The following is a 27,580-nucleotide window of genomic DNA, read 5'->3' as shown; positions in this document are numbered from 1 at the left end:
AGCTGCCCAGGTAGTTCTGAGACTCGAGAACCTGCCCAGTCCAAGATGGCTATTTTTAACCTTCTGGTCTTCAGGAAAATCATTTTTGCACTTGGTGGGTTTTCCTTTAGTGTTGTTTTTTTTTTTTAATTTAAATTCAATTAACATATAATGTATTATTAGTTTCAGAGATAGTGGTCAGTGATACCTCAGTCTTATGTAACACCCAGTGCTCATTATATCATGTGCCCTCCTTAATGTCCATCACCCAGTTACCCTATCCCTCCTCCCCCCTCCTCTCCAGCAACTCTGTTTCCTATGATTAAGAGTCTCTTATGGTTTATCTCCATCCCTGATTTTGTCTTATTTTTCCCTCTCTTCCTCTGCGATCCTCTGTTCTGTTTCTTAAATTCCATATATGAATGAGATCATATGATAATTATCTTTTTCTGATTGATTTATTTTGCTTAAGCATAATACCCTCTAGTTCCATCCACATCATTGCATGATTTTGTTTTTTGACGGCTGAGTAGTATGTCATTCTTTTAAATATATCTGCGGACAGGAGCTCATCCACGTGCTTTATGAAATAGATGGTGTGATTTCCATTGCCCCAAAGCTCCTTCTCCCAATGTTTCTATTTCCTTTGAGGGGACTCAGTTCTTTTTTTTTTTTTAAGTAGGCTCCATGCCCACTGTGAAGCTCAATACAAGGCTTGAAATCACAACCCTGAGATCAAGACCTAAGCTGAGATCAAGAGTAGGATACTTAACCAACTGCACCACCCAGGCATGAGACTCAGCTCTTTTGAAGCTATCATTGCTCTCCTTTTTTCCTACTCCCTTTCGTTCACTCAGCTGTGATGTCCCAGCTCTCCAGTGTTTTTCTCACCTGCCTCCTTTTCTTTCCCATGGCCCATCATCCTAAGAAGGGCTGCAAGGGCTTGACCTCTTATGGAGGTCACCAAAAGAGCCTCCTAACCGCTCTTCTACAATGGGTCTCTCCCTTATGCCAGTCATCCATTTTACCATCTCCCACCAGATTCGATTTTTTTTTTATTTTATTAAAGATTTTATTTATTTATTCATGAGAGACACAGAGAGAGAGAGGCAGAGGGAGAAGCAGGCTCCAGGCAGGGAGCCGGACGCAGGACTCAATCCTGGGACTCCAGGATCACGCCCTGGGCTGAAGGTGGCGCTAAACCGCTGAGCCACCCAGGCTGCCCCAGATTCGATTTTCTAATGCTCAAATCCCCCACTCAAAATCTCTGTTGGTTTTCCACTGAATTCTGTAAACACTTCCCAGGATAACATTTTAGATCCTCAATATTCAGTCATTCAGCAAATATTTACTGAATTTTTATCACGTCCTAGGCACTAGGCTAAAAGCAGGGGATATAAAGATGTAAAGACATGGTATAGCCCTGTGGAGAGACAGCCACGTAAACAAGTTCACCATCACGAGGAACGCAATACTGGTGATATAAACAAGGGCGCTGGGGTCTCCAATATGGTCTCACACACCACCTTCTCATTGTCACCTCCCAATTTTCCTTTCGGATCTAGCCAGATTGGACTCGACTTTGCTTTTTGACCATGTTTGGGATTGTTTTTGTCTTCTTCCAGACCAGTAAGCCTCAGTACCACACTTCATATCCGCTTTAAAAAGTCATATTTATTGTAAGGCACCTGGGTGTCTCAGTTGGTTAGGCACCCGACTCGGTTTCAGCTCAGGTCTGGTCTCAGGGTCTCAGGGTTGTGGGATCAAGCCCTGCATCCGGCTCCACACTCAGCAGGCAGTCTTCTTGAGGATTCTCTTCTCCCTCTCCCTTTGCCCCTCTTCCCACCCTCTAAAATAAAATAAATCTTTTAAAAAACAATTCAAAATTGTATTTATCTTTCCTTGCCATCTCAAATATCACCTCCTCTGAAGAAGGGGACTTGATCCTCCCAGCTGGTGCGAGGGCATTTCCTTCTCAACTAATGACATTTTTTATTAGTGGCACTTAATTCAGGCCAGCTGTCTGTGGACCTGTTTTAGTCTACTGCCAATCCACAGGGGCAAGGTCTGCCACAAGCATTTTTTGTTCAGCAGACAGTTGTTCTGCACAGCCCTATGGGTGAATAGGCAGGCAGTGCATGGGGCCTGCCATTTTGCCTTCTCATTGGATAACTCAGACCTGTTGAAGCCAGTAGCAGGACTGGCTACATAATGTGGTGGGTGCAAAATGAAAATGCGGGGCTCCTTGTTCAAAAAATGTCCAGAATTTCAAGAGGGTGACAACAGAGCATTAACCAAGTATAGGGCCCTTCTAAGTGTGGAGCCATGTGAGATTACACAGATTGCATGCTCATGAAGCTGAAACTATGTCTAGGATTAAGGATGTGGGCACCAAATTGTCCCCTAGAAAGACAAATAATTCCGACTTCACCTTATTAAAAGAATTCCTTTTTATCAGCTTAGGAACCTTGACTGGCTGGGGCTGGTGACTAGGGAGAAAAAGGGAGAGACATCGAGGTTTTAGAAAGCCCCATTTCAGAAAGCCTTAAAGTCTTACATCTTTTGTGTGGTCCAGGCTATATCTATAGCAAACTGATAATGACAATGGAAAAACTGGCCTTGAATCAGTCCCTTTTGAGACTTCTAAATGGTGTTGGGAAAGGGCTGGCAAAGGGAGAGTGGATTTTTTTTAAAAGTAATCTCTACACCCAATGTGGGGCTCAAACTCACAACCCCAAGATCAAGAGTCGCATGCTCCACTGACAGCCAGCCAGGTGCCCCAGGAGGGTTAATTTTTTATAATCTCCCTAGTTGTAATCACGGCTTTCTTCTTCTGCCATCCAGGTAGGCCTCAACTCACTAAGAACTCTATACCAGGAGTCTTTGAAAACCAGGCATAAGTGGAGATGAAGGTGTTATGTATGTGTGTTTCACAGCTGGATGCAAATGGATTTTCCATTCAGTGCTTTGGATAATTAAGTGAGGAATAGTGTAGGCTTCAAGTATCTCAGAATCCCCTGACATCCCTGGGGCCAGAAATTCATCCCATTAGGACTTCATAGAGCAAAGCTGAATCAACATTGTGAAGCAGGTTCTTGACTTCAGACCTCAACCTTCTTCCACCCCTGCCCCATACTCCTCTTCCAAAGCTCATTCCTGGGACCTAACTCAGAAAGAGCAAGTGAGGCAAAGTCTTGGATCACATTCTTAGAGAGGGTAGAGAACGAACTGGCAAAATGAAATGTTATGCCTGGAGTCTAGCCAGGATTGATGTTGGGCAGACACATGGCAACCATGGAGCCCCCCAAAAGGTCCACCTCAGACACAAGGCTCCCAGCAAGGAGGACAGGGCTTACCATTCATCCAAAGAAATTCTTCAAAGGCTCCTGATGCATTTTTGGTGAATTTGGACCTTTCTTAATGAGGAGTGCTCAGGAAAACTCTCTCTCCCACTTCCCTCTGCTCATTCTCACTCTGGATCAGGCTCACCATCCCAGCACTGAGTATGGCAATTTATTTTATTAACAGATACCTGAGGGGAAGATGCATCATTTCTGCAGGCTGATGGAAGAAACACCTGCAGGCTGGGTATTCTTGCCTCACTTCTTCTTCAGCAAGATTGATGTGGCTGTGGACTGGTAAGGGAGGTAGCAAGAAGGTGTTGGGTACAGAGGTGGCTCAGGTGGGAGGAGGAGGTCTGGTCTATACCTGGTAAAGTTATACCTGCCTCAATTCCCTTACTCAGGGTTCAGAATCTTCCATCAAGCCTTGCCCTTTCTCTGTCTTTTCTCTTTGGAGTTGAAAACCTACTGACACAGACCTGTTGGTAGACTGAGGGCTTTGGATTCCTGGAAACTTTGAGTTCCTCTCTGAAACAGTCCTCCGTTCATATTGCTCAATCTGGGGGGAGTGTTCTGGATGATAGTGTCATCTGAGGGACCCAAAGGAATGCCACTAGTGGGGCAACTGGAGTGTGTCCTGGAGTAGCACCGATACGTCTCAGAAGTCATGGGCCTACAGCACTAACTGGGAGGGTATAAAACACAAGGCTGTTGGCCCAGTGGTGTTAATGGGAAGTAGTTAAAAGACCAGGTTATCTAGATGAGGAAATAAAACTTTCAGTTGATTCTATGGACATTGTAGACACTTTAAAAAAAGATAAATCTTTTCCTGGGAATAAGAGGTAGAAAGAGGGAGAAATGGCAGAGATCCAGTATGATTCTGAAAAGAAAAAAAAAGATTTTTTTCTTAGATTTTCCTTTAAAATGGCATCTAGAAGATTCAAGTCAATTAACTCTCCTCACCATCCTGTCTAGCAGGTCAGGAGGCACTCAGATGATCCACATCCATAATCACCAGAAACTCATTTTACCTACATGCCATTTATCTTCCTGCATCCTTACAGCCCCAAACATTGAATATGGACCATTTAAGAGCAGCCAAGATGGCTGGTCAGAGACAATAAGAGGTAGTGGTTAAGTGCATAGGCCCAGGAGCTCTGAGTGTTCTCGTGCAAGTTACTTAATCTCTCTAACCTTTGGCTTTCTCGTTTGAAAAAAAAAGAATAGGGATACCTGGGTGGCTCAGCGGTTTAACGTCTGCCTTCGGCCCAGGGTGTGATCCTGGAGTCCCAGGATCGAGTCCCGCATCAGGCTTCCTGCATGGAGCCCGCTTCTCCCTCTGCCTATGTCTCTGCTTCTCTCTCTCTCTGTTCCTCTCATGAATAAATAAAATCTTTTTAAAAAAAAGAATTATAGTGATTCTTACCACACAGTTACTTTGAGGATGGAAAGAATGCACACAAAGCTTTTAAAAGTACACCAAAAGCAAGTGTGTCTTGCTTTAGTCCCTACTGGGGTCATCACCATCAACACAGTATCATCATCATGATCATCATCACCACTGCAGCCACCATATACTCACCAGAGTGCCAAGCATCCCCCTTAATAAGCTTTTTTTTTTTTAAGATTTTATTTATTTATTCATGAGAGACAGAGAGAAAGAGAGGCAGAGACACAGGCAGAGGGAGAAGCAGGCTCCATGCAGGGAGCCCTACATGGGACTCGATCCCGGGACTCCAGGATCACTCCCTGGGCCGAAGGCAGGTGCCAAACCACTGAGCCACCCAGGGATCCCCCCTTAATAAGCTTTTAATCATCTTAAAATCTACAAAGTGGGCTATTTATCCCCTAAAACTCAATTGTTGACAGATCTGAAACCCGAGGCTCAGTGGCTGACCCACTGAGAAAGTAGATCGAGAGGAAGGATGATGAGATGATAGTGATCTAAGTAGAAACATGCAGGAATTTGTCAGGGCTCCTTCTTCACATGGATCAAGATGGAAGAAACATCATGCTATGTGTCCAGAATGCATCACTTGTGTGAGGTTGGGCGAGTCATTTACTGCCCCAAATTGATGTCTTCTTGCTAACCTCACAGCACTGACTTGAGGATTACATGGGACATGGTACCTCAACTTGATGTGTGGAGGGTATTTACACTGACCAAGAGAGCCCTTGATCCATAATTCAGACCTCTGCTCTACTCTTTCCTCCCTTCATTCAACCATTATTTATTTTATTTTATTCATTTATTTGACAGAGAGAGAGCACAAGCGGGAGAGCAGCAGGCAGAGGGAAAGAGAGAAACAGGTTTCCTGTGGAACAGGGAGCCCAATGCAGGGCTCGATCCCAGGAAGATCATGAGATCTTGAGTCCCATGACTCAAGAGTCCCATGAGATCATGACTAGAGCCCAAGGCAGACAGCCTAACTGACAGAGCCACCCAGGTGCTCCCAACCATTACTTATTATACAAAAGCCCTATTCTTATGCCACATCATCCTCCATTTGTTTTTGTTTTAAAGATTTTTTATTTATTTATTCATGAGAGACAAGAGAGAGAGGCAGAGATACAGGCAGAGGGAGAAGCAGGCTCCATGCAGGGAGCCCAACATGGGACTCGATCCCGGGTCCCCAGGATCACGCCCTGGGCTGAAGGCAAGCACTAAACTGCTGAGCCACCCAGGCTGCCCTCATCCTTCATTTGTAAATCAAAGCATCGATAGCCAGGCATTGCCCTGTATATAACTAGACTTTATAAGTTTGCCTTGTATGTGTCAGTCCTTTGTGGACTGATTAATTGGGGATTTTTTGAAGCCATCATTTGACCTAAGAGCAGAGAGCCAGCTCTGAGATCTGGTGACCCCCATGGCATTCTAAGAGGCCTTGCCTGGTCTTGGCTACCTCTGCAACCTGCAGAAATGCCTTCACTACAGAGCTATTTATTATGCCCTTAGGCTCAAACTGAAGATTATTAACAATGCCATTTGAAAGAAAGATAGTATGGTTTGGGAATTAGAAACATCTGACTCAGGGGTCCCTGGGTGGCGCAGTGGTTTAGCACCTGCCTTTGGCCCAGGGCGTGATCCTGGAGACCCAGGATCAAATCCCACGTCGGGTTCCCGGTGCATGGAGCCTGCTTCTCCCTCTGCCTATGTCTCTGCCCCTCTCTCTCTCTCTCTCTCTCTCTCTCTCTCTCTGTGACTATCATAAATAAATAAAAATTAAAAAAAAAAGAAACATCTGACTCATATCCTTGCTCTATCACTTAAAAGCTGTGTGACCTCCCAAAGGTTAGGTGTTATGCTTTTTGAGACTCATTTTTTTTTTTCTAAAGTGCACAATTGAGATTGGAATGAAATTAGATTAAAAAAAATAAGTGCTGGCACACTTATATGGTAGACTACCAAAAAATAGGGGTAACTATTACCATCATTAATATTCATTAAAAGTCAATGCCTTCAGTCACTGTCCACTACGGTAGTAAAAATCTATAATATGAGACTCCGTATGACAAACTGCTCTCAGAAATTAGAGCCAGGGCAACAAGTCTCTCCTAAGGAATTATCTATCTTTATTTTTGAACTTATTTTTACTCATTTAGGAGAAAATACCAAAAACTTCTCTGCCAAAAAAAAATCCCAGAGCCTCTCAGGGAGTCTCAATCCACGCTGGACTTTGCTAAAGAAGGACACAAAGAGGGGTGTCTGATGTCAGAGATTCAACTGAGCAAAAAGCTCTCCCTGTTTCCAGCTCACTATAACCCAAATCTGGTGTTGAGGAACCAATCATATAAGTGCCAGCATGGGGGCACCTGGAGGGTACAGTCAGTTAAGCCTCTGGCTCTTGGTTTTGACTCAGGTCATGATCTCAGGGTCATGAGATCAAGCCCCAAGTCCAGCTCCACACTCAGTGTGGAGTCTGTTTGAGATTCTCTCTCCCTCTGTCCCTGTCCCCAAGAACGCGCGCTGTCTCTGTCTAAAAATAAATAAATAAATAAATATATTTTTTTAAATACCAGTATGTAAAAAGATGTACCAAGAGCCCAGGGGATAAAGTGACCAATAGCCCTAATCTTTGAGGAGCTCCCAGTCTGGGCTTAGCAGGGGAGATGCAGCCCCTGTCCTCAGGAAGACCCCAGTCTGACAGTAGAGACATAGTCCATATACTTTTTTGAAGACTTTTTTTTTTTTTTTTTAGGATTTTATTTATTTATTCAAAGAGACACACACAGAGAGAAGCAGAGACATGGGCAGAGGGAGAAGCAGGCTCCTGGACTCGATCCTGGATCGTGGATCCTGGGATCACGCCCTGAGCCAAAGGCAGGCGCTCAACCGCTGAGTCACCCAGGTGTCCCCATAGTCCATATCCTTAAGAAGTCTCTATTCTTATTGGAGAGACAAGAAAGACCCAAACAGAATGCTTTGTTTGGCCTTTTCTGTTTAAGAGATTCTGAGCCAGGGGATCCCTGTGTGGCTCAGCGGTTTGGTGCCTGCCTTCAGCCAGGCCACAATCCTGGAGTCCCGGGATTGAGTCCCAGGACGGGCTCCCAGTATGGAGCCTGCTTCTCCCTCTGCCTGTGTCTCTGCCTCTCTCTCTCTCTATGTCTATCATGAATAAATAAATAAAATCTCTTTTGAAAAAAACTTAAAAAAAAAAAAAAAAGAGATTCTGAGCCAAATTCAATAGTCAATTCAAGAAGCACTTTATCACTCTCTCTTAATATAATGATCTTCTCTCTTTCTCTGTGTGGCTTCTGATCATTATAACTTCATTGTAACAGTCACATTGAATAAATTTTTCACTGTAATCTGCTACATCACCCCCCCTTTTCTTAACAATAGGAGCATAAATAGCAATAAATAAGTAACCGTATCTTCACTTAAATTTTGAATTTGGGGTACCTGGGTGGCTCAGTTGGTTAGGCATCTGACTCTTGATTTTGGCTCAGGTCATGATCTCAGGGTTATGAGACTGAGCCCCAGGTGGGGCTCCATGCTCATCTGGAAATCTGCTTGAGATTCTTTCCTTCTGCCCCTTCCCTTGGTTGGCTTGGCCACCTGCACGTGCACATGCATTTTCTCTCTCTCTCTCTCTCCCCCTAAAATAAATAAATAAATCTAAAAAATTTTTTTTTAAATTTTAGTACTAGAAAATTACAAACCAAAGATAGTAGGGGTAGGTTTGAGCTCCATAAGGATCAGGGAGTTTTGTTCTAATATCAGGCCCACAGGTCAGGCCTGGCTATCACAGGTTCCTCTGCCCAGGCCTGGGTCTAGATGTAGGACAGTCCTCACTACCACACCTGAGGTACTTATTCAAGAGACAGATGCCCAGGGCCTCATCTCAAGCCTCTTGTGTCAATTTTCAGGGGTGTCACCCAGAAAGCAATAGGCTTAACAAGGGCCCCCCATGATTTGTATTGCCAAGGAAGTTTAGGAAACACCAGGCTCACTTTTTCTCTGAGGGTGGTGAGAAGGGCATCAGAATCATAAAGAAGACCTTCTCAAATGCAAATTCTTGGGCCCCTACTAGGATTTATTGACTCAGAATTTCTGGAAGCAGGCCCTGGGATATGCATTTTTACAAGCACCCAAAGTGTTTACTGGCCCACCCTTCTGCAGTGTGAGCTACTGGTCATGAAGGGGCCCAGTCAAACTGGTGGTCACAGTCTGCTTTAGAGGCAGGAGTGAGGGTGATGATTAGAATGCAGAGCCTTGGGGTGCCTGGGTGGCTCACTTCATTAAGCGTCTGCCTTCGGCTCAGGTCATGATCTCAGGGTCCTGGGATGGAGCCCCAGGTCCGGCTCCCTGCTCAGTGGGGAGTCTGCTTCTCTCTCTGCCTCTGCCTCTCCGCCCTGCTCACTGAGCACATGTGCTCTCTCTCTCTCTCTCTCAAATAAATAAATAAAATCTTTAAAAAAAAGCACAGCCTTACTCTCTAGGTAGCCAAGTGGCATAAGCCCCCCTTCTTCACACCATGCTATGCTGTCGAACTCTCCTAAGTTGGTACATACCAGCCTTGATCATTTGGATCCCACAAAATGATGTGGAAGCCTAGGGCTTCTTCCTATGCCTTCTTGATTTAAACAGACTAAATAAGCCAAGCTCATCACAGAGGGCTCCTTGCTATCTCCTCTGTCCTTGCACATAGTGGGATCAAAGCTTCTCCAGGGTCTTTGTTTTCAGATCTCCTCAGGTTCCATTGTCCTGTTGTATTGTCCCTTCTGTGCATGTCATTAGAGGGCCAGCTTTTGGGGCAAGGGACCTGGACTGAGGTGGAATGAAAGGTGTGGTAATCAATCCCTCATGGTTCTACTTCTGGGATCAATGTTAACGACTCTCAATTTTAGCCATAAGTGGAAGACAAGCAAAGCACCCCCAAAGCAGTGGGGACAGAGTGGTCATGGCAGATTTATACATTGCAAGGGGGCCACATTATGACTGAGGTCTGTCTTAATTATTTACTTACCTGTATGTCTTTATCCATCCAATCACCTACCTACCTACCTGATGTTCCAGAAATATACACGTGGTGCCTGCCAATGAAACAAGCACATGAAGGGAACATGGGTGGGCCTACCTAGTCCCTCTCACATCCTTTCTGGCCAGAGATCAGGCCGTGGCTGTATGCTTCCTGCTCCTGCACACACGGGCCTCTCATGGCGCCACTATGGCTCCTGCCAGGCCTGGGATCCAGTCGGGCCGGGGTGGCAACCACCAGCAGATCATTCAGAGACACGTCAGGGCTGGGAGGATCATTCAGGAGGAGCACGGAGGACACACGCAGCTGTTTCTTCTCACCAGAGCTCCGGCTGCTGAAGTAGCCCTCCCAGGGTGGGGAGCGGTTTTCTGGAAAGGTGAAGCGACAGGCACCAGGTATTTGTGTTGCTGGACTGGGCACACGTTGCGGGCGGGAGGCCACCTCCCACAAGGGTCCCCTGGCTTAAAAACCAGCTGAAGTTCCTGAATCACAAACAGCCACGACATGCCCCTTAACTGATGCAGACTCAGCTGCATGTGCCTCACCTGAGTGACAACCAGGAAACAGGGTACTTGTCAAAAGCATTCTGTGTTTACCCTTTTTTTGTGTGTGTGTTTTCTTTTTTTAAAAGATTTTATTTATTTATTCATGAAAGACAAAGGAAGAGGGGCAGAGACATAGGCAGAGGGAGAAGCAGGCTCCCTGTGGGGAGCTCGATGGGGGACTCAATCTCAGGACCCCGGGATCATGACCTACCCAAAGGCAGACGCTCAACCACTGAGCCACACAGGTACCCTCCACCATTTTTTTTTTTTTTTTTTTTTTTTGGTATTTCAATAAGACCTGAGATCCCCTAAGGATGTGGCCTATGTTTCCACTATCAGGTGGGGGTCTCCCTGCAGGCAGGGGCTGCATCTCCCCCAACTCCCCCAAACTGAGCTCTCTGCAAAGACGAGGAGGACTGGTTGTGTTAGTTACCCGGTCCCCTGGACAGGCCTGGACACACTGGCACTCACGTGACTTGCTATTCAGCATCAGCTTCGGGTTGTAGTAAGCTGGGAACAGGGAAAGTTTCTCCCTCGGTTGAACCTTGGTGAAGAGCTCTGACATCAAATGCTGCTTCCTCCTGTCGTTCTTCAGTGAAGTCCGCTTTCGGTTCAGACTTCCTAAGAAGGTCTGGGATTTGGTTGGAAGAGAAATTTTTGCTATTTTACCCTGGATGAGGTGCTGGGGGGTGTAGTGGTGCTTGTATTTAAGGGAGACCGCCTTATCCATCTCGGGGCTGCTGCGTTCAGAGCTGGTTGTCCCCGTCCTGCTCAGCAGAGACTCTGGGGAGTCTGAGACCTGGGTGGCAGAGTCTGAGGAGGTTTCTATTGAGGTTAAGGGCTGGAAGAGAAAACAGTCCAAAATGAGTTTGTGGAAGCCTAGGGCTCCTTCCTATGTCTTCTTGATTTATTTTTTATTTTTTTAAGATTTTATTTATTTATTCATGAGAGACACAGAGAGAGAGGCAGAGACATAGGAAGAAGGAAGAGAAGCAGGTTCCATGCAAAGAGCCCCATGAGGGACTCGATCTGGGGACTCTGGGATCACGCCTGAGCCAAAGGCAGATGCTCAACCGCTGAGCCACCCAGACGTCCCTTTTTTCCACCCTTTTTTAATATATTTATTTATTCATGAGAGACACACAGAGAGAGAGAGAGGCAGAGACACAGACAGAGGGAGAAGCAGGCTTCGTGCTGGGAGCCTGATGTGGGACTCGATTCCCAGATCCCGGGATCATGACCTGAACCAAAGGCAGACGCTCAGCCTCTGAGCCACGCAGGTGCTCCGCCTTCTTGATTTAAACAGACTAAGTAAGCCAAGCTCATCAGCAACAAGAAAGATTAGGTTAGAATCATTTCCTAATCAATTCCTAACCAGGAATCGACTAACCACTAGGGCAGAGGATGATGGAGAGGTCCACAGAGCTTCTTCAGGTTTTTTTTTTTTTTTTTTTTTTTAACAAACAAGAGATTTTTAAACTCTAGAAACCGATCATCAGAAAAATAGATATTATTTCACAGCTATGATACTGGAAAAAATTAGAAAGCTATTGGTGGGGGTGCAGAATAGGGACTCTCATGCACTGCTGATAATGTAGACTGGTATAATAATTCTGGTGAATCATCTGGAAATAGTTAAATAAGATTACAAATACTCTGTGACCCAGTATTTCTGCTTCTAGGTATGAGTTATTATATGACTCCTTTTTAAAAGGCATGTACACCAACGTTCCCAGCAACATTATTCATAACAGCCTAAAGGTGGACATAACCCAAATATCCACCAATGGATGAATGGATGGAATACTATTCAGTTTTAAAAAGGAAGGAAATTCTGATATATACTACAACATGAGTGAACTTTGACATGTTATGCTAAGTGAAATAAACCAGACACAACAGTATAAATATTGTATGATTCTACTTATCTGAGGTACCTACAGTCATAGACACAGTAAAATAGAGAGGAATGAAATAAGGCAGAAAAAATACTTGAAGAAATAATAGCCATAAACTTGTCAAATTTGGTAAAAGACATCAATTTATAAAACCAACAAGCTCAAGAATCTTAAATAGAATAAGTACAAATAAAATGACACCCAGATGCAGTGCCCGGCTGGCTCAGTCAAAAGCATGTGACTCTTTTTTTTTTTTAAGATTTTATTTATATATTCATGAGAGACAGAGAGAAAGAGAGAGAGAGAGAGAGAGGCAGAGACACCGGCAGAGGGAGAAGCAGGCTCCACGCAGGGAGCCCGACATGGAACTTCATCCCGGGTCTCCAGGATCACGCCCTGGGCCAAAGGAGGTGCCAAACCACTGAGCCACCCGGGCTGCCCTAGAGATTACTTAAAAAAAAAATAAAATCTTTGAAAATAATGACACCCAGACACATCATAGTCAAATTGCTGAAATCCAAAGAGAGAACAGCCAGAGAAAAATGACACAGTGCATATAGGGGACAATGTTACAAATACAGTTGACTTCTTAAAAAAGAAAAAGAAGACGGGAAGATAATGAAACATTTTTTAAAAAATATTTTATTTATTTATTCATGAGAGACAGAGAGAGAGAGAGACAGAGAGACAGACAGACGCAGAGACACAGGCACAGGGAGATGCAGGCTCCATAGAGGGAGCCTGATGTGGAACTTGATCCCAGGACTGCAGGATCATGCCCTGGGTCGAAGGCAGGTGCTAAACCGCTGAGCCACCCAGGGATCCCCTGAAACAACATTTTTAAAATGCTGCAAGAAAAAAATGTCAACCCAGAATTCTAGGTCCAATAAAAATAGCCTTCAAAATGAAAGCTAAATAAAGACATTTTTAGATAAACAAAAATAGAAAATTCATCACCAGCAAAGAGATATGCACTACAGTAAATGCTAGAGAGAGTTTTTCTGGCTAAAAGGAAATGACATATAGATATACATACATATGCATATAAACACACATACATACATAATTTACATATATACATACAAATATATTCTTAAAATATCCTTCTTCTTCTTCTTGAGGCACCTGGGTGGTGCAGTTGGTTAAGCATCCACTCTTGGTTTGGGCTCAGGTCCTGATTTTGGGGTCATGGAGTTAAGCCCCCCCAGTGGGTTCTGTTCTTGGCATGGAGTCTGCTTGGGATTCTTTCTCCCTCTCCCTCTGCTCCTCCTACTTGTTCTCTCTCTCTCTCTCTATCTCTCTCTCTCTATTTCTCAAATAAATAAATAGATATTTTTTTAAAATATCTTCCTGGGATGCCTGGGTGGTTCAGTGGTTGAGCATTCGCATTCAGCTCAGGTCATGATCCCGGGGTCCTAGGATCAAGTATCACATCAGGCTCCCACAGATGTCTCTCTCTGCCTATGTCTCTGTCTCTCTCTGTATGTCTCTCATGAGTAAATAAATAAGTAATCTTTAAAAATTTTCTAAATAAAAATATCTTCCTCTTAATTATTTTAAATATTATGACTGTTTAAAGCAAAATTTAGGTGCACCTGGCTGGCTCAGTCAGTGGAACATGCAATTCCTGATCTCAGGGTTGTGACATCAAGCCCCACATTGGGTGTAGAGTTTATTTAAAAATAAAATCTTTTTTAAAACAAGAAAAATGTATAACACTCTGTTGTGGGATTTATAATGTATGTTAGAACAAAAGAGGGAATTATTTTCCCGTATTCAAAATGAAGTATATTACCTCTAAGTAGATTCTAACAAGCTGGAGATACATATTGGAATCCCCAGAGCAACCATTAAGAAAAAAAGCAAAAAGTTATAACTAAAAAAAAAAATATGTACATATGAATAAAAACAAATATTCAATTTTGAATTAACCCAAAAGAAGGCAAAAAAAGAGGAACATGAGAAAAAAGCAATAGAAAACATAAAATTTCAGCCCTAAATTCAATTGTATTAATAATTATATTAAATGAAAATGGAGTAAATATTCCAATTTGAAGGCAGAGGTTGTCATACTGTATTTTAAAAAGCAAGATCCACTTATGTCTGTCTATAAGAAATGTTCTTTAAATATGAGAGGGTGAGAGGGTCACCGGGCGGGGTGTCTCAGTCACTTAAGTGTCTGACTCTTGATTTTGGCTCAAGTCATGATCTCAAGGTTGTGGGATCAAGCCCTCCATAAGGCTCCATACTTAGTGCAGTCAGCTTGGGATTCTCTCTGCCCCTTCCCCTACTCACAGGCTCTCTCTCTCTCTTTCTCTCTGTCTTTCTCTTCCTCTCAAATAAATAAAATCTTGGGAAGCCCGGGTGGCTCAGCGGTTTAGCGCCGCCTTCAGCCCAGGGCATGATCCTGGAGACCCGGATCAAGTCCCAAGTCAGGCTCCCTGCATAGAGCTTGCTGCTCCCTCTGCCTGTGTCTCCGCCTCTCTTTCTCTCTGTGTGTCTCATGAATAAATAAATAAAATCTTTATAATTAAAATGAGAAAAATAAGTTGAAAGTAAAAAGATATATCAAAAAAAAGATATATAAACATTAATCATAACCAGCTCAAGTGGTTATATTAATATTAAACAAAATAGATTCTTTTTTTTTTAAGATTTCATTTATTTATGTGAGAGAGAGAGTGTGTGTGTGTGTGTGTGTGTGTGTGTGTGTGTGTGCAGATGAGCTGGTGGAGGGGCAGAGGGAGAGGAAGAGAGAATCCTGAGCAGACTCGCTGCTGAGTGTGGAGTCAATGTGGGGCTCAATTCCATGGCCCTGAGATCATGACCTGAACTGAAATCAAGACACACTCACCCCACTGAGCCTCCCAGGCGCCCCCAACAAAAGAGATTCTAAGACAAGGAGAATTATCTAGGATAAATAGGATTTTATCATTTCATGATGATTTTAAAAAAGGGTCAATACATCAAAAAGGCAAGGTAATTGCAAATATATACCTAATAAAAGACCTTCAAAATACATGAAACAGAAACACAAGGTAAAAATGAATAAATCCACAATTACAGTTGAGATTTTAACATCCCTCTCAGTAACCAAAATAAAAAGTAGACACCGAATTAGTCTGGGTATGAACAATCTGAACAACACTGCCAACCACAGTGATCTAACTGACACATAAGACACTATACTCAACAATTGTAGAATACACATTTTTTTTTGAAGTGCACATAGGATATTAATCAAGATAAACCATTTGCTAGGTCATAAAACAATTCTTGGAAAATTTCAAGCGCTGAAATTTCACAAAGCATGTACACTAGCCACAAAGAAATTAAATTAGAAACTAATAACAGTACAAGATACTTAGAAAAACCCCCAAAATTTAAAAATTCAACAATACACTTCTAGATCACCCATGGGACAAAAATGAAATCAGAAGGAAATTAGACAAGGGGGCGCCTGGGTGGCTCAGTGGTTGAGTGTCTGCCTTTGGCTCAGGTCGTGATCTCCTAGTCCTGGGATGGGGTCCGGCATCAGACTCCTCACAGGGAGCCTGCTTCTCCCTCTGCCTATGTCTCTGCCTCTTTCTCTGTGTTTCTCATGAATAAATAAAACCTTTTAAAAAAATTTTTAAAAGAAGCTAATTAGACAGTATTTCAAACTGAATGATAATAAAAATGTAACATCTCAAAATTTGTAGTGTGCAGATAAAACTAGTGTGTACGGGTGCCTGGGTGGCTCAGTGGCTTGAATTCGAAAATAAATCACAGAGAAAAGTTAACAAAACCTAAAGTTTTTTTTTTTAAGATTCTGTTTATTCATGAGAGACAGAGAGGCAGAGACATAGGCAGAGGGAGAAGCAGGCTCCCTGCAGAGAGCCTGATATGGGACTTGATCCCAGGACCCTGGGATCACAATCTGAGCCAAAGGCAGATGCTCAACCACTGAGCCACCCAGGCCAATGAACTGGATGGATCTGTCGATGGAAAAAGACCCACCATCCAAACACTAATCAAAAGAAAGCAGGAGTGGCTTTATGAATATCAGACAAGGCAGACTTCAGAATCAAATAATTAGAGCAAGAGAGTTAAGAGGAAGTGCATAATGAGAAAAGGGTCAATTTGCCAAGACATAACAATCCTAAATATGTATATACCTAATGAGAAAGCTGCAAAATACATGAAGAAAGAGCTTCCAGAAATGAAACGAGAAACAGGCAAATTCATAATTATATTTGGAGATTTCAACATTTCTCTCTCACAGGAATTGATAGAACTCATACACAGAAAATTAACAAGGACATAGAAGAATTAATTTTTTTTTAATTTTTATTTACTTATGATAGTCACACAGAGAGAGAGAGAGGCAGAGACACAGGCAGAGGGAGAAGCAGGCTCCATGCACTGGGAGCCCGACACAGGATTTGATCCCGGGTCTCCAGGATCATGCCCTGGGCCAAAGGCAGGCGCCAAACCGCTGCACCACCCAGGGATCCCGACATAGAAGAATTAAACATCGTTAATGAAATAAATGCAATTAACCACTACCCAGCAATGGCAAGATGCACATTCCCCAAAAGAGACTAATATCCTGGGTCATAACATAAACTTTGACAAGTTTAGAAGAACTGAAATCTGACCATATGGAATTAAAATAGAAATCAGTAACAGGAAAAACACCAGGAAGATCTCCAAACAATTGAAAATTAAACAACACACTTCTAAATAATCCATAAGTCATAAAGGAAATCTGAAGTGAAATTAGAAAGCATTTTGAACTAAATGAAAACAAAAAAACAGTATAGTGGAATGCCTGGGTGGCTCAGTGGCTGAGTGTCTCCCTTCAGCTCAGGGAGTGATCCTGGGGTCAGGGATGAGTCCTGCATCAGGCTCCTTGCAAGGAGCCTGCTTCTCTCTCTGCCTATGTCTCTGCCTCTCTTTCTCTCTCTATGTCTCTAATGAATAAATAAATAAAATCTTTTTAAAAACCAGTATGGCAAAATATACCAAAATATAGCATTAAATGTTATATTAGAAAAGGTCTTGCGCGTCTGGCTGGCTCAGTTGATATAGCATAGGACTCTTTTTTAAAAATATTTATTTATTCATGAGAGACACAGACTGAGAGAGAGACAGAGACACAGGCAGCGGGAGAAGCAGGCTCCATGCAGGGAGCCCGATGTGGGACCCGATCCCAGGACTCCAGGATCACACCCTGGACCCAAGGCAGGCACCAAACCACTGAACCACTTAGGGATCCCCAGCATAGGACTCTTGATCTCTGGGTTGTAAGTTTAGCCCCACACTGGGTGTAGAAATTACTTAAAAATTAAAAAAAAATAAAATCTTTAAATAGAAAGAAACAAAGAAAGGGAAAGAAAAGGTCTTAAGACACCTGGCTGGCTTGTAGGCAGAGCACGCAACTCTTGACCTCAGGGTGTAGGTTCAAGCCCTCCATTGGGTGTGGAGCCTACCTTACAAAAAAAAGGGGGGGGGAAGGTTTTAACCAATAATCAAAGCTTTCAAAGCTTCTCCCTTAAAAAACTAGAAAAAGGAAAGGAAAATAAATCCAAAGAAAGCAGAAGGAAAACATTAATAAAGAGCAGAAATCAGTAAAATCAAAAGTAGAAAAACCATATGATCTTATCAACCGATACCAAAAGAACACTTGACAAAATTCAATATCCATGCATGATTTAAAACAACTCTCAGCAAACTAGGAATTGAAGTGAACTTCTTCAATCTGATAAAGAACCCCTACAAAAACCCTACAGTTCACATCATACTTGATGATAGAAGACTGAATGTTTCCCCCCCTAAGACTGGAAACAGGTCAAGGATGTCTTCTCTTTCCAATGTCATACTAGAAATCTCAGTGCATAATAAGGCAACAAAAAGACATAAAGGCATAATGATTGGAAAGAAGTAAAAATGTCTTTATTTAAAAGTGACATAATTTTGATAAAAATTCTGAAGAATCAACAACAAAATATTTACCAGCAAAGCATTTGCATGAGAAAAGAAAGTCTTTTCAATAAATAGTATTAGAAGTAGATACATATATGGGAAAAACAAACCCTAGTTCCCGTTACTGAATGTATTCAAAAATTAATTTGAAGTAGATCATGGACCTATACACAAAGCTAAAGCTATAAAGCTTTTAGAAAAGATCTAGGGGAGGGATGCCTGAGTGGCTCAGTGGTTGAGGGTCTGCCTTCGGCTCAGGTCATGATCCTGGAATTCTGGGATAGAGTCCCACATAGGGCTCCCTGCATGAAGCCTGCTTCTCCCTCTGCCTGTGTCTCTGCCTTTCTTTCTGTCTCTCTCATGAATAAAGAAATAAAAATTTTAAAAGAAAGAAAAAGAAAGAGAAAGAAAAAGAAAGAAAGAAAGAAAAGAAAGAAAGAAAAGAAAGAAAGAAGAAAGAAAGAAAGAAAGAAAGAAAGAAAGAAAGAAAGAAAGAAAGAAAGAAAAAGAAAGAAAGAAAGAAAGAAAACCTAGAAGAAGGGTGCCTGGGTGACTTGGTTGGTTAAGCGTCTGCCTTCAGCTCAGATCAGGGTCCTGGGATCAAGCCCTATGTTGGGCTCCCTGCTCAGTGGAAAGTCTTCTACTCCCTCTGCCCTCCTCCCCTGCTCATGCCCTCTCTCTCTCCCTCTCTCTGTCTCTCTCTCTCTCTCAAATAAATAAATAAATAAAATCTTAGAAAAGAAAAGAAAAAATCTCGGAGAACATCTTTGTGACCTGGAAGTACCTGAAAATGTCTTAGGTAAGACATAGAAAGCAATAACCATAAGAGAAAATTTGATAGTATTCATCAAAATTAAAAATTTTCACTAATCAAAGACATTATTAAGAAAAAGAATAGGTTGGGCGCTTGGGGGTAGCTCAGTGATTGAGAATCTGCTTTCGGCTCAGGTTGTGATCCCAGGGGTCCTAGGATCGAGTCCCACATTGGGCTCCCCGTGAGGAGCCTGCTTCTCCCTCTGCCTATGTCTCTGCCTCTCTGTCTCTCATGAATAAATAAATTTTTTTAAAAAAGTAAAAGAATAGGCAAGTTTCCAGAATATACAAAGAATTGCTACAATTGAATAGAAAGATAAATGATCCTTTTTTCTTTCTTTACATTTTTTTAAAGATTTTATCTATTCATCCATGAGAGACAGAGAGAGAGAAAGAGGCAGAGACACAGGCAGAGGGAGAAGCAGGCTCCATGCCGGGAGCCCGACATGGGACTCGATCTCGGGACTCTATCTCGGGACTCTATCTCGGGACTCCAGAACCATGCCTCGGGGGAAGACAGGTGCTAAACCACTGAGCCACCCAGGGATCCCCTTTTTTACATTTTTTAAATTTAAATTCAATCTCCCAACATATAGTATAACACCCAGTGCTCATCCCATCAAATGCTCTCCTCAGTGTCCATCACCCAGTTACCCCATTCCCCCCACCCCACCTACCCTTCCACAACCCTTTGTTTGTTTCCCAAAGTTAGGAGTCTCTCATGGTTTGTCTCCATCTCTAATTTTTCCCACTTAGTTCCCCTTCTTCCTTTATAATTCCTAATAATCCTAATTTTTAAAAGAGAGGGAAGCAAAAACCTGAAATACTCTTCACAAAGTAAGATATATAAATGGGGACACCTGGGTGGCATAGTTGGTTAAATGTCTGACTCTTGGTTTCAGCTCAGGCCATGAGCTCAGGGATGTAAGATCAAGCCTGGCATCTGGTTCTGCACTCAGTATGGAGTCTGCTTGAGATTCTCCCTCCCTCTCCCTCTGTCGCTCCTTCTCGTGCTCTCTCTCTCAAATAAATAACTTTTAAAAACAACAAAGATATATGAATGGCCAACAAGTACGTGGCAAAGTGCTTAACACAGTTAATCATCAGGGAAATACAAATTAAAACCACAACGTAAAATCACAAATAGCCATCAGAGTGGCTAAAATTTAAAAAGTGGGTAACACCAAATGTTGACAAAGATGGAACTCTCATTCATTGCTGGCTGACATGTACAATGATACAATCCCTTTAAATAAAGATTTTGGAATTTCTTATGAAGTTATACATAGACCTACCTTTTGACCTGACAAATCCCTCCTAAGTAGTTATTCAAGGGAAATGAAAACATATGTTCACAAAGACTTGTACAGGAATGTTCATAGGAACTTTAATCACAATAGCAATAAAAAAATAAAAACCGGGAACATCCCAAATGTCCATCAACAGAAGACTAATAAACAAACTGCAGTGTATTTGCACTGATATAGAATATATCGTTCAGCAATAAAGAACAAGCTATTGATATACCCAACAACATGAATGGATCTCACAGATAGAATATTGAGCTAAAGAAGCCAAACACAAAAGAATATATACTATATCATTGTATTTATATAAAATTCGAGAATAGGCAAAATAGTCCAAAGCAAAAAGAAAAAAAAATGAGAGTCAGGATAATGGATTTCTTGAAGAGGGATATGAGGGACAGGGGGAAATTGCCTGGGAAAGGACAAGAGGGAACTTTCTGGAGAGGTCAGAAATTTCTATACAATTATAGGAATATAGGTTACATGGGTATATTTATTTGTCAGAATAATACAGCTAAGATTCAAGCATTTTCGGGTGCCTAGCTGGCTCAGTCAGAAGAGCATGTAACTCTGGATCTCGTGGTTGTGAGTTGGAGCCCCATATTGGATGTAGAGATTTACTTAAACTTTTTAAAAAAGGCTGGGGTGGGGGGTGCCTGGGTGTTTGTTTGTTTTTAAGATTTTATTTATTTATTCATGAGAGAGAGAGAGAGAGAGAGAGAGAGAGAGAGAGAGAGAGAGGCAGAGACATGGGCAGAGGGAGAAGCAGGATCCATGCAGGGAGCCCAATGTGGGACTTGATCCGGGCACCACAGGATCACTCCCTGAGCAGATGCTCAACTGCTGAGCCACCAGGCGTCCCAAGTGCTTTTTTAAAATCTTTAGGGCAGCCCGGGTGGCTCAGTGGTTTAGCGCCGCCTTGGATCCAAGGCCTGATCCTGGAGACCCGGGATCGAGTCCCACGTCGGGCTCCCTGCACGGAGCCTGCTTCTCCCTCTGCCTGTGTCTGTGCCTTCTCTCTCTCTCTCTCTCTCTCTCTCTCTCTCTCTCGAATAAATAAATAACATCTTTAAAAAAATAAAATAAAATAAAATCTTTAAAAAATAGGGATGCCTGGGTGGCTCAGCGCTTGAGCGTCTGTCTGCCTTTGGCTCAGGGTGTGATCCCAGGGTCTAGGGATCGAATCCCACATCCGGCTCCTCGCAGGGAGCCTGCTTCTCTCTCTGCCTCTCTCTGTGTCTCTCATGAATAAATAAAATCTTTAAGGGCAACCCCGGTGGCGCAGCGGTTTAGCCGCCTGCAGCCCAGGGCGTGATCCTAGAGACTCTGGATCGAGCCCAGGGCATGATCCTAGAGACCCCTGGATCGAGTCCCCTGTCGGGCTCTCTGCGTGGAGCCTGTGTCTCTGCCTCTCTGTGTCTCTATGAATAAATAAATAAAATCTTTAAAATAAATAAATAAATAAATAAATAAATATCTTTTAAAAATTAAAAAAAAATCTTTAAAAAAAGAAAAAAATGTTCAAGAAGAAAAAGAATAGGTGATAGAATGCAGTAAATGACCCAATCACATTTAAATAAAGTTTAAATGCATACATTTTTAAAAAGATCCCTACTTTGGGGATCCCTGGGTGGCGCAGTGGTTTGGTGCTTGCCTTTGGCCCAGGGCGCGATCCTGGAGACCTGGGATCGAATCCCACATCAGGCTCCAGGTGCATGGAGTCTGCTTCTCCCTCTGCCTATGTCTCTGCCTCTCTCTCTCTCTCTCTCTCTCTCTCTCTGACTATCATAAATAAATAAAAATTTAAAAAAAAAAAAAAAAAGATCCCTACTTTGCCAGGAAACATTCTTTTTGTTTTTTCTTTTCTCTTTTTTTTTAAAGACTTTATTTATTGGGGGGGGGGGGGGGGGATCCCTGGGTGGCTCAGCGGTTTAGCGCCTGCCTTTGGCCCAGGGCATGATCCTGGAGTCCCAGGATCGAGTCCTGCATCAGACTCCCTGTATGGAGCCTGCTTCTCCCTCTGCCTGTGTCTCTGTCTCTGTCTCTCTCTGTGTCTTTCATGAATAAATAAATAAACTCTTTTAAAAAATAAGACTTTATTTATTGGGGATGCATTATTCATGAGAGACACATAGAGGGAGAGACATAGGCAGAGAGAGAAGCAGGCTCCCAGCAGAAAGCCTGATATGGGACTCAATCCCAGGACCTGGAGATCATGACCTGAGACAAAGTCAGATGCTTAATCAACTGAGTCACTCAGGCACCCAAATTCCATTTTTTTTAGATGGGGAAACTGAGGGAGCTAAGAGTGGTTAAATGCAAGTCATGGAGGAGACTCCAGGATCCAAACAGAGGCAGCCAGATCCCAATAGATACTCTCTTTTTTTTAATTGCAGAAAAAAAAAAAAAAAACCCTACACACACACAACATAAAATTTACTACAATAACCATTTTTAAATATACAGTAAGTAGCATTAACAATATGCACAATGTTATGCAACAGACCTCTGGAATCTTTTTAATTTGTAAGATTGAAGCTCTATCACTATGAAATAACTCTGTAAGCCCTGGCAACTGCCATTCTACTTTCTTAGGAGTTTCTACCCTCAATAGCTCACATAAGTGGAATCATGCAGTCTTCCACTTTTCGTGACTGGCTTATTTTTGGAAACATGTCTATTTAATTCCTTTGCTCATTTTATTTTTTTTTAAAGATTTATTTATTTATTTATTTATTTATTTATTTATTTATTTATTTATTTATTTTAGGGAGAATAGAGAGTGGGGGTGGGGGCAGAGGGAGAGAATCTTCCAAGAAGACTCCTCGCTGAGAAGGAAGCCTGACATGGGGCTTGATTCCAGGATGCCTGAGATCACCACTAAGAGTCAGAAGCTTAACTGGCTGAGTCACCCAAGTGCCCCTCATTTCTTTTTTAAAGATTGATTGATTGATTCCAGAAAAGGGTAGGGGGAAGGGCAGAGGGAGAGAGAGAGAGAGAGAAAATCTCAAGCAGACTTCACACTGAGTGTGGAGCCGAATGGAGGAGCTTGACCCCACAACCCCAAGATCACAGCCTGAGCTGAAACCAAGAACCAAGAACTCAACCAACTGGGTCACCCATAAATATTTTGGCCATTTCAAAATCAGATTATCTTTGTGGTTTTTTTTTTTTCAGATTATCTTTGTTATGAGTTGTAACGGTCCTTTATATTTTCTGGATATGAACCCCTTATCAGATACATCGTTTGAAAATATTTCCTGCCATTTCACAGGTTGCCTTTTAACTCTGTTGATTGTTCAAGTTTGATATAGTCCCATTTATCTATTTTTGCTTTTTGTTTGTTTGTTTATTTATTTACTTAAGTAATCTCTACCTGCATGATGGGGCTTGAACTCATGGCCCCAAGATCAAGAGCCACACACTCTTCTGATTGAGCCAGCCAGGCAGCCCTGCTTTTGTTGCCTGTGCTTTTGTGTCATGTCTGTGACATACAATGTCATGAAGCTCCAAAACCTACCTTCTTAAAGGTGTTTCTTGAACTGTGGTTGTAAATGTATTAACCAGTCATGAAATTAATTTAGTGGGTTGTAACTGGTTTTTTTTTTTTTTTTAAGAATAGAACAGAATAGGGATCCCTGGGTGGCGCAGCGGTTTGGCGCCTGCCTTTGGCCCAGGGCGCGATCCTGGAGACCCGGGATCGAATCCCACATCAGGCTCCCGGTGCATGGAGCCTGCTTCTCCCTCTGCCTGTGTCTCTGCCTCTCTCTCTTTCTCTCTGTATGACTATCATAAATAAAATTAAAAAAAAAAAAAAAAAAAAACTTTAAAAAAAAAAAAAAAAAAAAAAAAGAATAGAACAGAATAGAATAAACATGAAAAGAGTCACCATGGGTGGTATTGCTAATCATTGTTCTAAAAATTTTTTTCCAGTGTGTGTATACAGATGGATGAAATAAAACAGATTTCTACTGTGGGATATGGTTAGAAACTTGAAACACACTGCACTCCTCTAGATTGCACTTGGACCCAGCAAAGGCCCAACAATGCTGAAGAGTTTCTAGTTCTTACAATACAGACATCATATAGCTTTTGGTGGGATGACTACAGTAAACACAGAGGGACCTATTCTAGAACCGTCAGTACCACATTTATGTGGCAACATAGTTTCTGCAAAAAAAAAAAAAAATCAACTGTCACATTCAATATAATATTTTTGATGTTTATTTTCATTGGTGATGTTTATTTTGATTTCATAGTTTCATAGTTGTATGAGAGTTGTAAACATAAAGATTTTATAAATCTGGTTTTATGCTTGTATATAGCTATAAAAATTATTTAGGTCTGCCATGGGGATCTGGAAGAGTTTTCTTTCCTTCAAAAGATGTCCATACACAAACGGAGTTTGAAAACACTGTTTAAGTGATGTACCAACAGTGCCACAAGTGCTCAGAAGGTGACCTTATTTGTAAATAGAGTCTTTGTAGATATAATCAGTCAAATTAAAGTGAGGTCATACAGGATTAGGGTGGGCCCTAAATCCAATGCCTGGTGTCCTTACAGGAAGGCCACATGAGGATATATAGAGGAAAAACTCAAGGAGGGAGTCTGTGTGACAAGACAACAGAGGTAGAGGTTGAAGTCATGCTGCCGCAAGTCAAGGAACAGCAAGGATTGCTGGCAACCACCAGAATCTAGCCAGAAGCAAGGAAGGATCCTCCCTCTAGGGCCTTCAGATGCCCTGCCAACACCTTGTTTTCAGACTTCTAGCCTCCAGAACTGTGAAAGAATAAACTTGTGCTTTCAGCCCCCAAGTCTGTGGTGAGCTAGCTGCTCCAGTAGCCACAGGAAGCTAACACAGCAGGTGGAAATGGGACTAAATATGGGGTGCAGAAGATGGCCATTCGAAGAGCCCTAAAAGTATGGGTGCATTCTCCTAGCTGGTATGCTATTCCACAACTTGGGTTCCACAGGTGGGGAAATTGGGGCTCGAGCGGCTTATTTAAAGGGAGACAGCAAGTCAGGAGTGGAAAAGGGACCAGAAAGTAAGCCATTGGCCCCCGAGGTTAGCCCTGTGGGGAGGTAGACCGCTCTACTCACCACAGTGTGGGTGAGTATGTTCACTGCAGAGGCAGACTTGACCTCCTTGATCCTGGAGATGGGTTTGCTGAGCTCCAGCCCCGGGCCGCAGAGAAGGCTCGAGTGCCTCAGGTCAGGTACAGAGGTATACCGCCTTGCAGATACCGGCTTGCAGGGAGCAGGGCTGGCCTCTTTGGTGGGGGTTTCCTGCTCGAGGCTGCTGTCCGTCTCATTTTTCTTTGCATCTCTGACATTCAAGAGCAAGTCAGGGGTGCAGCACACTAGTGTCGATGGCTGGAGATACTGGGAAGAAGGAAACCAGACAGCCCATGGGAACCCAGCTCTGTCCACTTCCAGTTTCACTTGCACCAAGGGTAAGTGCCAAGGAGAAGAAGAAGAGGTTCTTATCCTGGGGTGTAGGGACTCCCCGAAGGCTCACAGATGGTTTCACGGGGTCCTTGAACCACTTAGAACTGCAGTTTTAAAACTGTATCTTTGTATAGTTTATGGCAAGAGAGTCCATAGCTTTTATCAGTTTCTCAAAAGGCCTATGACCCTCACAAAGTTATAAAATACAAGAAGCCAAAAATATCCTGCTCTAACCCTGTCCCTTCTGGTGAGTGTTTGAGAAAAAGGTAATTGACCACAAAGCCATCTGGGTCTTTCCACTGAGCCCAAAGAGACCGGGAAGCAGACAGGGGCCATCCAAAGATTTGGATTGTGGGACAACTGAATAGCTGGCCCACGGTACAAGGCCAGTCCCCACTTTGAACAGAGAGCAGGCTGGTGGGAGCCAGCTATGGTCAGTCACCACAGGTGATGGTGAGGGTCCCAGCTCCCTGCAGCCCGTCTCTGTGGCCCCCTCTCTCAGCTGTGCCCCTGGCCTGCCAGAGGGGAGCATCCCAACTCAAACTGGAGTTGGGACCCATGAGTACGAGCAGTCTCGGTGCCCACTCCCTACATAAGGATTGGCTTTTACTCCTACCGAGGGACACAAAGAGGGTGAGAGTTCTCTGAAGGGTGCCAGGCTCCTGGTGATCTCCAGGCTCCCCTCCTGTGGCCCAGCCCTCTGCGCAGCCTCGTTCCTTCAGTGTGTCAGGGCTCTGAGCAGTGATCTCCTCGGCACCCCCCCACAGATCGGCCCCAGGCGGGGAAGGGTGCTGGCCACACATGTTCCCCTCCCAGCCAGGTTTACTTGTTTGGAGGTGAGGGTGGTGTCCTTGTATTTCTGCTGTGGTTTCTGTTGGCAGCTCTTCATGCTCTTGCCTCTCACTTGCTCGCCTGCCGACTCCCCCTGCATCTCCACCTTCTTCTCTTTCCCAACTTGGAAGGATTTTTTCTCCTGCTTTAGCCTCAGGTTCTGGATCAGTTGCCTGTCCAAGAGGAATGGGGAGTGTTATGGAAGTTAGGGGATGGGCTGCAAATGTGGGTGCTCTCTCCAAGGGGTGGGTGGATGATGCTTGGCAAAGAGTGCGGTGTTCCACGTGCCTTCCCTCAGTGTGTCCAGTCTGCACAAATGGTTGTGGGGCACAGAGCAGGAGGTGGGGAGGGGGAGTCATTTCTCTCATCATACCATTTCCAGTCTGAGGAATAGCATCCAAGGAGAGATGCAAAGTCAGCAGCACTACCCAGCTCCCCTACCTTCTCTCTCTCCTCACTTCCCAGCTGGCCAAATGCCACACATGGAAGGTGCTGGGAAGAGGGTCTGGGTTGGTTGCCGGACCGAGGCCCCCACATTGGACCATTTTATACCTGGGCCTCTCTGGCCAATGATACAGTGTAAATAACACAGTCACATGGGTCAGGAGACAGGGATCATCACCTGCCATATGACCCTTTCTGTGCTCTGACTTCCCAGTCTATAACATGAGGTGATGGGTAGGGATTGGACTGGACAGGATGAGTCCCTTCCAGCTCTTAGATTTCATGCCTATGTGAATCCAGGAGGTAGCTCTCAGGGGCTAGGAATTCTGGAGAAGGGTGAGGGTACCTATCTCAGGGGTCGAGTTTCTAAAAACAGCTACATATCAACACCCCCTCACCAAGGAATCTTATGATTCCTGATCCTCATGAGACTAAAGCAAATGTTCCCCTGGCAACTTCTAGGTTGGAGACTGAAGCTCATAAGACCCTCTTGACCATCCCAGGCTGGTCACCCAGAAGTCAAGC

The 27,580-nt window shown here is 43.3% G+C and overlaps 1 protein-coding gene across 3 annotated transcripts in view; it reads right to left on the bottom strand.

Moving 5' to 3' along the window:
• Nucleotides 1-3,523: 3,523 nt before the first annotated feature.
• The window catches only part of LOC121473499 (tubulin polyglutamylase TTLL6-like), a 40,240-nt gene continuing 16,183 nt past the window's right edge, over nt 3,524-27,580 (bottom strand). For all 3 annotated transcript variants that reach the window (XM_041725940.1, XM_041725941.1, XM_041725942.1), the window contains 5 exons: nt 26,607-26,784; nt 25,433-25,714; nt 10,819-11,188; nt 9,902-10,170; nt 3,524-4,200 (listed from right to left, as the gene is read on the bottom strand). In XM_041725940.1, the coding sequence (XP_041581874.1) occupies nt 9,902-10,170; nt 10,819-11,188; nt 25,433-25,714; nt 26,607-26,784 (1,099 nt within the window). In that variant the 3' untranslated portion in view covers nt 3,524-4,200. The remainder of the gene's footprint in view (nt 4,201-9,901; nt 10,171-10,818; nt 11,189-25,432; nt 25,715-26,606; nt 26,785-27,580) is intronic.

The sequence above is a fragment of the Vulpes lagopus genome, chromosome 12 (genome assembly GCF_018345385.1).
Source record: "Vulpes lagopus strain Blue_001 chromosome 12, ASM1834538v1, whole genome shotgun sequence".
Taxonomy (NCBI): domain Eukaryota; kingdom Metazoa; phylum Chordata; class Mammalia; order Carnivora; family Canidae; genus Vulpes; species Vulpes lagopus.
This window is presented reverse-complemented; position numbering and strand designations above follow the sequence as displayed.